Source organism: Pseudorca crassidens, chromosome 6 (genome assembly GCF_039906515.1).
Source record: "Pseudorca crassidens isolate mPseCra1 chromosome 6, mPseCra1.hap1, whole genome shotgun sequence".
Taxonomy (NCBI): domain Eukaryota; kingdom Metazoa; phylum Chordata; class Mammalia; order Artiodactyla; family Delphinidae; genus Pseudorca; species Pseudorca crassidens.
In genome coordinates, this window is record NC_090301.1 from 2,888,692 (window position 1) to 2,903,408 (window position 14,717).

The window sequence follows — 14,717 nt, forward strand, 5'->3', positions numbered from 1 at the left end:
TCCGCAAGAAACGCACTGGGGCCAAGGGCCCGTTCCCACCCCCGCTGCCCTAGGGGCCCTCACCTCCCCGGGGCTCTGCAGCCACCCCAGCCCGGACCTGTAGCTCCCTCCAGGCCCGGAGACCGCGGCCTTTGCTGTGGCTCTGGCCGCCAGGACCCCGGCACTTGCGCAGGAGCGTTCCTCTCCTGTTGCACCTTGGGTGAACAAAGTCAAGCGTGAATGAATGAATGGGCAGATGGATGCGCCCCTGCTAGCACGCGCCGCAGACCTGGGCGCCTTGCTTGGGGTAGGAAGGGAAACAAGCGCACCCAGAGCCACAGCTCTCCGGGTCATCGCCCCCCCTCCGGTGCCCCACAATGCCGGGGCGGCGCGGAGGGCCCAGCTGGACCCCCCAGTCCCCGGCCGCAGGCCACGCCCCGCCAGCTGCCGGCCGACCCCGGCGGCGGGGCCAAACAAAGCACGCCTCTGCCATTGGCTCTCACGAGCAATCGGCGCCTTGAGATGCAAATAAGGCGCTATAAAAGGGGCGGGCGCCGCTGCAGGCGTGAGGACGCGGCGTAAGACGCCAGTGGGCGAGGGTGGCGGTGGCTGCGGGCCGCTGCGCTGCCAGGGGCGCGGGCGCACGGCGCTCCGGGAGGTGGAGGTCATGGCTCCGCTTTTGGCGCCCGGCCGGGACCGTGCGGCCCGGGAGGATGAGGACGGCTGCGAGGCGCGGGGGGACCGCAAGGTGCTGGCTGTAGCCGTGGATGGGGGGGCGGGGGGCCGCACAGCGCCGGGGCTCAGTTGCTCGCTTCCCGCAGGCCCGGAAACCCCTAGTGGAGAAGAAGAGGCGCGCGCGGATCAACGAGAGCTTGCAGGAGCTGCGGCTGCTGCTGGCGGGCGCCGAGGTGAGGCCGGCGGGCGGGCGCCCAGGGGCTGCGGGCGAGCGGGCGGGCGGGGGTCGCCGTCCGGCCTCGCCTCACCGACCCTCCCCACCGGGCGCTCCCGCCGGCGCAGGTGCAGGCCAAGCTGGAGAACGCCGAGGTGCTGGAGCTCACGGTGCGGCGCGTGCAGGGCGCGCTGCGGGGCCGGGCGCGCGGTGAGTGGCGGCGGGGCGCGCGGGTGGGGGCGCGTTCGCCTGGCCTGCCCCTGCCCGGGACCGAGGACTTCCCCTCCTGGAGCAGGGCGCGCCCCGCGCGTCTCCTGGGTGAGCCTTGTCCCCGGGGGCCGGGCGGGCCGGGCCACAGCAATCAGTTGCCGCTCACCGAACCGGGCGCGGCCCTCTTCCCTCCCACCCCTGAACACAGAACGCGAGCAGCTGCAGGCGGAAGCAAGCGAGCGCTTCGCCGCCGGCTACATCCAGTGCATGCACGAGGTGCACACGTTCGTGTCGACGTGTCAGGCAATCGACGCCACCGTCGCCGCCGAGCTCCTGAACCACCTGCTAGAGTCCATGCCGCTGCGCGAGGGCAGTAGCTTCCGGGATTTGCTGGGGGACGCCCTGTCCGGCCCACCGGGAGCCCATGGGCGGAGCAACTGGCCAGTAGGAGGCGCCCTGGGGTCCCCACTGCCCAGCCCCCGGGGCTCCGGGGACGACCAGTCCTCCGACCTGGAGGAGGTCCCCGAGGCTGAACTGAGCCGGGCGCCTGCTGAGGGGCCGGACTTGGTGCCCGCAGCCCTGGGCAGCCTGACCGCTGCCCGCATAGCCCAAAGTGTCTGGAGACCTTGGTGACCAACGGCAGCCTGGGGCCTAAGGGGTGGGCCCTGCCTTCCCATGCTCTAGTCCCTCCTCCCTGGGGTCCAGGTATCTGGACAGGGGTAGGGCCCTGGATATCTCCCAGTTCTGCTGCCCTCCTCCAGTGGGTGCTGCAGGGCAGTCCCTGATAACCAGGCCAGCCAGGCCCCTGTTTCTTAAGGGAGCAACGTTTATGGACCATCCCCACCCCCACCCCTGCCCCCCTAGCCCTCTGGTGGGTGGAGGGAAGGAGCTACAGGCAGGAGGAAGTATCTTGCAGGGCTACCAGGTCTCTCACCTGTCCCAGACTTCTCAGGCACTGTGTGGGCCTGGGGGCAGAGGTGACAGAGTGGAGCTGAGCCTCTCCTGAGCGCTGGGCACGAGTGTCCTGGCAGCCCTGGCCATTCAGCCAGGACGCAGGGGAGGCATTCTGCAGCACTGCCCAGAGCTGCCAGAGGGAAGCATGGCTCTCTGTATGTCTTGTGTTTAGCACACTTGAGCTTGTGTATTACGTTGCCTTCAGTTTTTCCAATTCTGTTAAGTAAAGGGTTTTGGAGAGTTAGTTACCCTTCTGAAGTATTGCTGAATGCTGTGGTGTCATTAAGGTGTCAAACGCACAAAGACTAAACCAAGCACATTTTTTCCCATATCTAATGCTGTGAGTGGTTTTAAAACTTCTGACCCTTTGTCAGCAAAGTAAGTAGTGTAATGGCAGTGGAGATGGGACACCCCGCGGCATGGTCTCACGTTGGACGGTGTTTCTACCTCCCTACTGCCAGGCCATTCCAGATCGGTTTCCCCTTCAGGTCCCTGGGCCCGACCTGCACTCCCTGGGAATTGTGTGCATCCTGGCGATGGAAACCACTGCATGGAGTTTGTCTCCAGAGTAACTAAGCAACAGGGAAACGGCCTGTCCCTGGACCATTCTCTTGTTTGTGAGCTTCCAGGAATAAAACGAATGCCTGATTACTAGCCATGTGGTTTGGAAGTTTCTTTCAAAAGTCTGTTTTAAGGTCCATGAGTTTGATGCAGACGTCGGTCTAATTAGGTGGTCAGTTTTCTTGACTGAAGAGAGAGCTTCCCCATTGCCAGTGACCTCGGGGGCATGGAGACCCACCCAGTTCACGGCCCAGGCAGTTTGGACTTAAGGCCAAATTGAGCCCAGGAGGTCAGAACCCTTGGAAGGAGGGTGATGGGATGGGCAGCTGGGGTGTAGGGAGATGGCCCTCTTGGCCTGGGTCTGCAGACAGCATGAGGTCAGCTGATAGCAGTCACTGCCACAGGTATCCCGGCCCCTGCATCTCCAGCTCCAGGACCCCAAAGCAGCTTGTTCTTGTTCTTACTTTGGGTTGGCAGTGCCCAGGCCGGGTCAAGGTGTGACAATTTAGGATTGACACCTGGGTCTCCTCTCCAGTGTGTGCCTTTGCTTGAAAAACATCTCTCCCGAGAACCCTTTTACAAAAGCCCCCTAGCAGATCCTGGCCACCAGGGGTTTTTCACTGTGGCTCCCTGGTGATTTAGTCTTAGACCTCGGCCACCAGGCTATAAACAGATGCAGCCTAATTTTAGCCACTGGGGATGAGTTATTGAGGGGTTGGGGTAGGGAGGCAGGTCCATAAAAGAGAGCTCAAGAGAGACGGAGACTTTTTCCTGGGATTATCTACATCGCCCCAGTCAGATTGATGTAGGATGTGTCCGCAGGGACACGAGAGCAGGTCCACCTGTAAGACGTCTGTCCCGTGTAGCTCCCAGCAGTACCCAAAGGCCACTGTGATAAGCTCTGATGCCATCTCGGGAGCATCAGCCAGGACTGTTTAGGAGGAACCACTCTTTCCTCTCATACCCACACTTGTCACATCCTCCCAAGGGGTCCTAGAAGGGGGCCCAGGGGAGCCCAAGACACAGGATTCGAGGTGCAGGAGGCTGACCTGGGGGAAAGATGTTGCTGGGACCAGGACCCCCCTAAGGTCAGACGCCACTAACCCAGAACTCTGGCCCTGGGCCCCCTCCCACCTGTGAGTCAGCTTCTCGGGACCCCCTCAAGAGCAGTGTCTTTTCTTTCTCACAAATATAAGTGGCTCCCAGAGCAGAGACCACTGTCAGCCTCCGTGGGGTGAGAGCAGCTTTTGCCTATGGTGCGGCCTGGGACCACCAGTTTCCTGCCTGCGTTCCTTCCCATTCTTCCAGACAACTTTCACACCACCTCCTCTCTCTGAAGTACCCAACAAACCCTTGCAAGCCTTGCTCTAGGCATTTGCTAGCCTTGATTCATCATTCCCCGTGAATCCCCTCCTTCCCACTTCAATCCCTGGCCCCCTGTCTTCGTCCTCTATGAATGCCATACATTGCCACCAACTTGGTGTCTCAAAACAACACAAGTTTATTTGCTTGCACTCCTGTAAGCTAGGAGTCTGACGGGATTCGCTAGGCTAAAGCCAACGCAGGGCTTCATTCCCTTCTGGAGGCTTGAGGGTGAATCCACTTCCCTTCCTTTTCCCACTGCAGAAGCTGTCCACATGCCTTGGCTGGTGGCCCCCTTCCTCCACCTTCAAAGCAAGCAACGTTGCATCTTTCTGACCTTTGTTCCATAGTCACATTTCCTTCTGACCCTCCCCTACTTCTTCCCTCTTCTTTCTACTTGTGATTACTTTGAGGCCACCTGGATAATCCAGGATAATCTCCCTTCCTCAGGGTCCTTAACCCGTAATCAGACTTGCAAAGCCTCTTTCGCCATGTAAGGTAACATAGTCGCAGGGTGTGGAAATGAGGATGTGGACATCTTCGGGGATCCCTGTTCTGCCAACCACACCCACCTGCGCCTCTGCCGAGGCTTTCTGCCTTCCATCGTGATGCAGTGTGGTACCAGCCTTCCGCACGGGCTTTGGGTCGCACACCCTCGGACGTGCTCAGTGACCCTGCTCTCTGCACTGCATCATTAATCTCTCCTTCCTTCTGGGTCATTCTCGTTGACCTACAAACAAGCTGTAACATCTCCACCTAGAAAAAGAAGAGGGACTTTCCTTGTGGTCCAGTGGTTAAGACTTCGCTCTTCCAATGCAGGGGGCGCGGGTTCCATCCCTGGTCGGGGAACTAAGATCCCACAGGCCACGCGGCAGGGCCAAAAAGTAAAAAAATAAAATAAAAAATAAATAGAAAAAGAAAAGCTAAAACCTCCCGGGCCCGACGTACCCTATTAACCTCTGCTTCATTTCTCTGCTTTAAAGCAAAATTCCTTGAAAGCATTGTCTACACTTACTGTTACTGCTTTGGCACCTTTCCCTTCTCTTCTTCCTCTCCAGTCAGGCTACTGCTCCCACCCCTGCCCTTGTCAAGAGCTTCAGTGACGTCCATGTTTCCAAATCCAGTGGCTGTATCTCTGTTTCAATTTACTCAACCTTCCAGTGAAGCACTCCTTAGGTGTTATCACTCTCTCCCTCCTCAAAGGCTCTCCCCGCTCAACCCCAGGAACACTCGCTTTCCGGGCTGTCCTATCTTACTGGCCGTCCTCGGCCTCCTGCCAACTTCTGAATGTGGGCATGCACGTCCAAGGCTCTGTGCCCAGCTCTTCCCTATCACCCCTTCCCAGGAAGCCCATCTGGTCCATTTGGTTTGTTACATCCACGTGCCCTCGAGCTAAAGTCCATCTCCATTCTGTTGGCTTCCCTATATCCTCCTGTCTACTCAGTGTTTCCACTGACATGTGAGACGGGCATCACAAACCACAGCCAAAACACAACTGATTCTCACCCGAAAGGCGTTTGGAGGCGCCCAGCACTCGAGCGCGCTCGGAGGTGCTCGGAGGCATTCGGGAGGCGCTCGGAGGCTCTCGGGGTGTTTGGAGGTGCCGAGGCCTTGGCCGCGCCCTCCCGCCCCCACGCCCAAGGGGGTGCCGCGATGACTTCTGGGAAGTGTAGTTCCAGCCCTTTCGTCTTCCTTTCCCCGAGGTCCCTGCAGGCCGAGCCGGAACTACGACTCCCAGAGGCCTTCCGGCTCAGAGGCCCCTCCTTTCGCCGCCTCGAGCTCCGAGCCTGGGGCTCAAGGGAGCCCAGCGGAGGCCAACGGCGGTCGGGGCCCTCGCTCAGTCGGCTAAGCGGCTCTGCGGCCGGCAAAGGCTAGGCTGCGGTCCCTCCAACGTCCCTGGGACCAGGAGAGGAAGCGATGAAGGCGCCGGCGCCCCGCAGCTCGGGCCCTCGTCCTGCGGCTCCAGCCCGGGGCCGCTGACCGCCTCCGGTCGCCAGGAGGCCTGGACGTCGGGAATATTAAAAGCGCCCCAGATGGTTCAAAAGTGCAGCCAAAGCTCACAGCGACTGGTGTCGAGGAAAGAGGGAGTCGTTTCAGGCTGTGGCAATGGAAGCAGGTTTCTCGAGGAGGGAACACAAGCCTTACTGACCCTTCGGGAGACCAAGCCTCGACTTTGTCCAGCATTCATTCTACAGGTGCTTTGAGCACCTGTTACGTGCAGGGAACACAGAGACGAGAGTGTCCAGACCTTTGCTGTCGAGGAACTTGCATTCTCTTGAGATGGGCAAGAGCCCACAGAGAGCCACAAGCCACCGCATACTGCCCAGAGGTAGACAAAGGCGTTGCTTGGTGGAGAGTAGCCAGAGAAGCCCAGAGCTCATCAGGTTATTAAAGACAGTCCTTGGGTTTAAATGGATCTGAAAGGAGGAGGGATAAGGTTTTAAACCTGTGACCCAGAGGCCTTCTAGCTCCTCATGGGGGCACGCAGACTTTTTGCTCTTCCACCCGCATACAAGAAACTGCCCTGCCCTGAAGATCGCGCACTCCTGCCGTCCGTGTCTGTTCTGCCCCTAGTTGTCATGCTGTCCATCCACTGTCAACAGGTGGCACTTGGGGCACCATCTTCCTCTCCCCTCCAGATCCCGCCCCACCTTAATCTGGGAAAGTCGTGTAGGTACTGTAGCATGTACACGACTTCTCAGTCAATGTACGTAATGTAGTAGACTTCTCAGTCAATAACCATGCCACGGGCTTTGCCACCCCTTACAGCTGAACTAGCTGCAAACCCCTAAGCTCCTGCCTTCCATCCCCTCCGTCCCAGGAAACTTGTTTAGACGTCATCGGGGTCTCCTGGTTAGTCCTGCCATTTCCTTCACAGTCAGGTTTCTTGAGAACAGTCTCTATTCTTACTTTCTTCATTCCCTTGCCTGCTTGCTCATCACAAAATTTCACCATTTTCCATTTCCCACCATTCTACTGAAAACTTCTGGCAGTCTCTGGCAAAGACCTAGTTGCCAGGTAGACCCTTCATTTCCATCTTCCCTAAGTGTTAGCATCTGACACTGTCAGTAACTTCTTGCTTCTCCATGTAGCTTTCTTGCTTCGTCTTCAACCATTCCTTCTCAAGTTCGAGACAGGGCTCTTCTCCTCAGCCCACCCTGTAAATATCACCATGTCCCACGTCTTCCTCGGACCTGTTATCTCTAAACTATGACCTGTATGATCTCCGTGGCTTCACCTACTGCGTCACTGACTCCAAAAGGGACCTCCAGCCCAGTCCTCTCTGGAGCTGTAGTCGGGTTGGTCCAAATGCCCGGGTTGTCACCTCTCAGACATCCCACAGGTTCTTCAAACTCAGCTCAAACCTAAGCTCGGCTTTCCTGCAAAGCCTGCCCTTTCTTTCATGTTCTGGAACCCTGGGAGCAGCACGGCCATCGTCAGCCACTCAGGGCAGAAACCGGACGCTCGGGGAGACACCCAGTTTTCCTTCAGTCCCACCCTGCGAGGGGCGTCCAGGAAGTGTCAGTTCTACATCTTTAACGGGCGGAGTGAAGGAATGAATGAATGAGTTTGCATCTTATACCTTTTATCCCTTTTCCTCTGTTCCTGCTGCTGCCTTCTTGATTCACGTCCTTATCACTCACCTGGAGAATGACAGTGGCCATTAAGCCTCTACATCTAGTATTACCTCCTGAACTTAAGTCCTTCAAAAGCCCAGCACTCCGCAGATTAGCAGGTGTAGTAGGCCCACAGCTCCCATGGGTCGGCTCGGAACTTCATAGCTCCGCCCCTGTGCCCCGCTCCTGTCTCGATTTACACTCCCACCTTCGGCAGATGAGGGTGGCGGTTTTCTACACTCTTGTTCAGAGCGGGCATTCCTAGTTCCCTGATTTACTACTGTTAAAACTTCTTTTAAGGGAAGGCGATGAAATTGGGGGGTTGCCTCTCGGCATCGTTTGAGGTAATCATGTGTTTTCTTGTGTGCGTCCTCTGGCCTATGGACATGAGGTATTTTGTGATTGGGATTCACGGAGAATGAGCAATGTTTGTGTTTTTTTTATGAGCCCCAATGGTAATGGTGGGATCAAGGTCCTGCGGAACTCGGTTTGTATATAATTTTGTGTAGGATGTTTTAGACTAGATTTTATTTGTTAGAACAGTTTTAGGTTCACAGAAACATGGAGCAGAAGATACAGATGTTTCCATATCGTCCCTGGCCCCACACGTGCATGACCTCCCCCATCATCAACATCCCTTGCCAGATGCTGTGACACGTCATTTGTCCCCCAAAGTTTACAGTTTACACTAGGGTTCACTCTCGGTGTCTGTGGTACACACTATGGATTTGGACAAATGTATAACATGTAGCCACCATTGTCAATCATGCAGAATAGTTTCACTGCCTTCAAAACCCTCTGTGCTCCCCCATCATCCCTCCTTCCCCACCCCCGACAATCACTCATCTTTTCCAGTCTCCGTACTTTTGCCTTTTCCGGAATGTTGTGCAGGGCTTTTTTTTTTTTTTTTTTTTTTTTTTGCGGTACGCGGGCCTCTCACTGTTGTGGCCTCTCCCGCTGCGGAGCACAGGCTCCGGATGCGCAGGCTCAGCGGCCATGGCTCACGGGCCCAGCTGCTCCGCGGCATGTGGGATCTTCCCGGACCGGGGCACGAACCCGCGTCCCCTGCATCGGCAGGCGGACTCTCAACCACTGCGCCACCAGGGAAGCCCCTCTGCCCCTTCCTCAAAGGACACGTTTCACAATAAAAATAGCACCGCCAATTAATTTTGCACAGTGTGAGAGATTTTCCGACATTTACTCCAATTTCCCCAAACCAGTGTTGCTGTAAAGTTCCTTTCCCCATTGCCACGGAAAAAAAACAGTTGTCATTTTCTTCCTTTTTCAGTCCTTTCTCACAGTGCACAAAACATGCCTGAATGACAGGTTGTTCAATCATTACTGCTGCATTTTACAGACCCCGAAACTTGGCAGTTTATAGCAACGCCTTCATTGTGCTTGGCCTGGCACTCCTTGCTTCAGACCCTTTGCTTGGTTGCAGTTGAAACTTCCGACATTTTTCCTGGAAATCTCTTTTTTACTATTGTGGTACTGTTGTACAGCCCAGCTGTTGATTCATCTATATTTTTATTTTTATATTCTTTCTAACATATCTGTTAGTTTCCTAGTCTAATTTTATTCTTTACTTTGTTATTGTTCTTTGTTTTTGCTGCCCCACGCGGCTTGGGGGATCTTGTTTCACGAGCCGGGGGTCAGGTGAAACTCCTGCAGTGGGAGCTCCAAGTCCAAACCACTGGACTAATAGAGAACCTCAGACCCCAGGGAATATCCATTGGAGTGAGATCTCACAGAGGTCCTCATCTCAGCACCAAGACCCAGCTCTACCAAACAGCCTACAAACTGCAGTGTTGGAAGCCTCAGACCAAACAACCAGTAAGACAGGAACACAATCCCACTCATAAAAAAAATTTTTAAATGAGACAACAAAAAAATATGTCACAGTTGAAGGAGCAAGGTAAAAACCTACAACAACAAATAAATGGAGAGGAAATTGTCAATCTACCTGAAAAAGTAATGACAGTAAAGATGATCCGGAATCTCGGAAATAGAATGGAGGCACGGATTGAGAAAATACAAGAAATGTATAACAAAGATCTAGAAGAATTCGAGGCTTCCCCAGTGGCACAGTGGTTAAGAATCCACCTGCCAATGCAGGAGACATGGGTTCGAGCCCTGGTCCAGGAAGATCCCACGTGCCGTGGAGCAACAAATCCTGTGTACCACAACTACTGAGCCTGTGCTCTAGAGCCTGCGAGCCACAACTACTGAGCCTGAATGCCACAACTACTGAAGCCTGTGCACCTACAGCCCATGCTCTGTAACAAGAGAAGCCACCGCAATGAGAAGCCTGCACACCACAATGAAGAGTAGCCCCCACTCGCCGCAACTAGAGAAACCCCGCGTGCAGCAACGAAGACCCAATGCAGCCAAAAATAAATAAATAAATAAATTTATAGAACTAAAGAACAAACAAACAGAGATGAGTAACACAATAACTGAAATGAAAAATACACTAGAAGGAATCAATAACAGAATAACTGAGGCAGAAGAACGAATAAGTGAGCTGGAAGACAAAATGGTGGAAATAACTGCCGAGGAGCAGAATAAAGAAAAAAGAATGAAAAGAAGACAATCTCAGAGACCTCTGGGACAACACTAAATGCACCAACATTCAAATTATAGGGGTCCCAGAAGAAGAAGGGGAAAAGAAAGGGACTGAGGAGATGTTTGAAGAGATTATAGTTGAAAACTTCCCTAACATGGGAAAAGAAATAGTCCCCCAAGTCCAGGAAGCACAGAGAGTCCCATACAGGATAAACTCTAGTAAAAACACACAAAGACACATATAAATCAAACTAACAAAAATTAAATTCAAAGAAAAAATGTAAAAACCAGCAAGGGAAAAACAAAAAATAACATACAAAGGAATCCTCATAAGATTATCAGCTGATTTTTCAGCAGAAACACTGCAGGCCAGAAGGGAGTGGCAGGATATGCTTAAAGGGATGAAAAAGAAAAACCTACAATGAAGATTACTCTACCCAGCAAGGATCTCATTCAGATTCAATGGAGAAATCAAAAGCTTTTCAGACAAGCAAAACCTAAGACAAATAAGCACCACCAAACCAGCTTTACAACAAATGCTAAAGAAACTTCTCTAGGTGGGAAACACAGGAGAAGAAAAAGACCCACAAAAACAAACCCAAAACAATTAAGAAAATGGTAATAGGAACATACATATCGACAATAACCTTGAATGTAAATGGATTAAATGCCCCAACCAAAAGACACAGACTGGCTGAATGGATACAAAAACAAGACCCATATATATGCTGTCTACAAGAGACCCACTTCAGACCTAGGGACACATACAGACTGAAAGTGAAGGGATGGAAAAAGATATTCCATGCAAATGGAAATCAAAAGAAAGCTGGAGTTGCAATACTCATATCAGACAAAATAGACTTTAAAATAAAGACTGTTACAAGAGATAAGGAGGGACACTACATAATGATCAAAGGATCAATCCAAGAAGAAGATATAACAATTATAAATATTTATGCACCCAACATAGGAGCACCTCAATACATAAGGCAAATGCTAACAACCATGAAAGGAGAAATTAACAGTAACGCAATAATAGTAGGGGACTTTAACACCCCACTTACACCAATGGACAGATCATCCAACCAGAAAATAAATAAGGAAACACAAGCTTTAAGTGACACAATAGACCAGATAGATTTAATTGATATTTATAGACCATTCCACCAAAAAGTGGCAGGGTACACTTTCTTCTCAAGTGCACACAGAACATTCTCCAGGGTAGATCACATCTTGGGTCACAAATCAAGCCATGGAAAATTTAAGAAAATTGAAATCGTATCAAGCATGTTTTCTGACCACAACATTATGAGACTGGAAATCAATTACAGCAAAAAAAATTGTAAGAAACACATATACGTGGAGGCTAAACAGTGCGCTACTAAGTAACCAAGAGATCACTGAAGAAATCAGAGAAGAAATAAAAAAACGCACAGAAACAAATGACAGCAAAAACATGATGACCCAAAACCTATGGGATGCAGCAAAAGCAGTTCTAAGAGGGAAGTTTATAGCAATTCAATCTCACCTCAAGAAACAAGAAAAATCTCAAATAAACGATCTAACCCTACACTTAAAACAACTAGAGAAAGAAGAACAAAGAAAATCCAAAGTCAGTAGAAGGAAAGAAATCATAAATATCAGAGCAGAAATAAATGAAATAGAAATGAAGAAAACAGTAGCAATGATCAATAAAACTAAAAACTGGTTCTTTGAGAAGATAAACAAAATTGATAAACCCTTAGCCAGACGCATCAAGAAAAAAAGGGAGAGGACGCAAATCAATAAAATTAGAAAGGAGAAATCACAACTGACACGGCAGAAATACAAAGGATTATAAGAGACTACTACAAACAGCTATATGCCAATAAAATGGACAACCATGATGAAATGGACAAATTCTTGGAAAGGTACAATTTTCCATGGCTGAACCAGGAAGAATTAGAAAATATAAACAGACCTATCACAAGCAATGAAATTGAAACTGTGATTAAAAATCTTCCAACAAACAAAAGTCCAGGACCAGATGGCTTCACAGGCGAATTCTATCAAACATTTAGAGAAGAACTAAACTGATGCTTCTGAAACTCTTCCAAAAAACCGCAGAGGGAGAAACACTCCCAAATTCATTCTACGAAGCCACCATCACCCTGATACAAAAACCAGAATAAGATATCACACACAAAAAAGAAAATTATAGACCAATATCACTGATGAACATAGATGCAAAAACCCTGAACAAAATACTAGCAAACAGAATCCAACAGCACATTAAAAGGATCATACACCATGATCAAGTGGGATTTATCCCAGGGATGCAAGGATTCTTCAATATAAGCAAATCAATCAATGTGATACAGAACATTAACAAATTAAGGAATAAAAACCATATGATTCATCTCAATAGATGCAGAAAAAGCTTTTGACAAAATTCAACACCCATTTATGATAAAAACTCTCCAGAAAATGGGCATAGAGGGAACCTATCTCAACATCATAAAAGTCATATATGACAAACACACAGCAAGCATCATACTCAATGGTGAAAACCTAAAAGCATTTCCACTAAGATCAGGAAAAAGACAAGGATGTTCACTCTCGCAACTCTTATTCAACATAGTTTTGGAAGTTCTAGCCACGGCAATCAGAGAAGAAAAAGAAATAAAAGGAATACAAATTGGAAAAGAAGAAGTAAACCTGTTGCTGTTTGCAGATGACATGATACTATACATAGAAAATCCTAAAGATGCCACCAGAAAACTACTAGAACCAATCAATAAATTTGGGAAGGTTGCAGGATACAACATTAATGCACAGAAATCTCTGGCATTCCTATACACCAACAATGAAAAATCAGAAATTAAGGAAACACTCCCATTTACCAATGCAACAAAAAGAATTAAATGCCTAGGAATAAACCTGCCTAAGGAGGCGAAAGACTTCCACTCAGAAAACTATAAAACACTAATGAAAGAAATCAAAGATGACATAAACAGATGGAGAAATATACCATGTTCTTGGATTGGAAGAATCAACACTGTGAAAATGACTATACTACCCAAAGCAATCTACAGATTCAATGCAATCCCTATCAAACTACCAGTAGCATTCTTCACAGAATTAGAACAAAAAATTTTACAATTCGTATGGAATCACAAAAGACTCCGAATAGCCAAAGCAATCTTGAGAAAGAAAAACGGAATTGGAGGAATCAGGCTCCCTGACTTCAAACTATACCACAAAGCTAATCAAGACAGTATGGTATTGGCCCAAAAACAGAAATATAGATCGGTGGTACAGGATAGAAAGCCCAGAGATAAACCCATGCACATATGGGCACCTAATTTACAACAAAGGAGGCATGAACATAAAATGGAGAAAAGACAGCCTCTTCAATAAGTGGTGCCGGGAAAACTGGACAGCTACATGTAAAAGAATGCAATTAGAACACTACCCTACACCATACACAAAAATAAACTTCAAATGGATTAAAGACTTAAATGTAAGACCAGACACTACAAAACTCTTAGAGGAAAACATAGGAAAAAACACCCTTTGACATAAACCACAGCAAGATCTTTTTGACCCACCTCCTAGAGTAACGGAAATAAAAACAAAAATAAACAAAATGGGACATAATTAAACTTAAAAGCTTTTGCACAGCAAAGGAAATCATAAACAAGACGAAAACACAACCCTCAGAATGGGAGAAAATATTTGCAAATGAAACAACAGACAAAGGATTAATCTCCAAAATATACAAACAGCCCATGGAGCTCAATATCAAAAAAACAAACAATCCAGTTAAAAACTGGGTGGAATACCTAAATAGACATTTCACCGAGGAAGACGTACAGATGGCCAAGAGGCACAGGAAAAGATGCTCAACATCACTAATTATTAGAGCAATGCAAATCAAAACCACAGTGAGGTATCACCTCACACCAGTGAGATTGGCCATAATCAAAAAATCTAGAAACAATAAATGCTGGAAAGGGTGTGGTGCACTATTAGTGGGAATGTAAATTGATACAGCCACTATAGAGAACAGTATGGAGGTTCCTTAAAAAACTAAAAATAGAACTACCATATAACCCAGCAATCCCACTACTGGGCATATACCCTGAGAAAGCCATAATTCAAAAAGAGACATGTACCACAATGTTCACTGCAGCACTATTTACAATAGCCAGGACATGGAAGCAACCTAAATGTCCACTGACAGATAAATGGATAAAGAAGATGTGGTGCATACACACAATGGAATATTACTCAGCCATAAAAAGAAACGAAATCGAATTATTTGTAGTGAGGTGGATGGACCTAGAGTCTGTCATACAGAGTGAAGTAAGTCAGAAAGAGAAAAACAAATACCATATGCTAACACATATATATGGAATCTAAAAAAAAGTGGTACTGTTGAACCTAGTGGCAGGGCAGGAATAAAGATGTAGACATAGAGAATGGACTTGAGGACATGGGGTGGGAGGGGGAAGCTGGGGAGAAGTGAGAGTAGCATCGACATATATGCACTACAGAATGTAAAATAGATAGCTAGTGGGAAGCAGCCGCATAGCACA

At 49.4% G+C, this 14,717-nt stretch overlaps 1 protein-coding gene across 2 annotated transcripts; it reads left to right on the plus strand.

Annotated features, from left to right (window-relative positions):
- The first annotated feature begins 456 nt into the window (after positions 1 to 456).
- HES6 (hes family bHLH transcription factor 6) lies at positions 457 to 2,686 on the plus strand. Of its 2 annotated transcripts, none has more exons than XM_067740041.1 (4): positions 457 to 727; positions 801 to 887; positions 997 to 1,186; positions 1,287 to 2,686. In XM_067740041.1, the coding sequence occupies exons 1-4, from the start codon at positions 647 to 649 to the stop codon at positions 1,709 to 1,711; spliced, it is 783 nt and encodes a 260-aa protein (XP_067596142.1). In that variant the 5' UTR covers positions 457 to 646; the 3' UTR covers positions 1,712 to 2,686. The 2 variants fall into 2 exon arrangements, with proteins under 2 accessions (XP_067596142.1, XP_067596143.1); XM_067740042.1 differs by having other exon boundaries at positions 465 to 727; positions 997 to 1,078.
- Positions 2,687 to 14,717: the final 12,031 nt, after the last annotated feature.

What these genes read in the sequence shown, in the direction of transcription:
- HES6 (XM_067740041.1), top strand. Translation starts at nt 647, where the DNA reads ATGGCTCCGCTTTTGGCGCCCGGCCGGGACCGTGCGGCCCGGGAGGAT. An exon ending in AGGCGCGGGGGGACCGCAAG is followed by an intron (nt 728 to 800) that starts GTGCTGGCTGTA and finishes CGCTTCCCGCAG; the next exon opens with GCCCGGAAACCCCTAGTGGA. An exon ending in TGCTGCTGGCGGGCGCCGAG is followed by an intron (nt 888 to 996) that starts GTGAGGCCGGCG and finishes CCGCCGGCGCAG; the next exon opens with GTGCAGGCCAAGCTGGAGAA.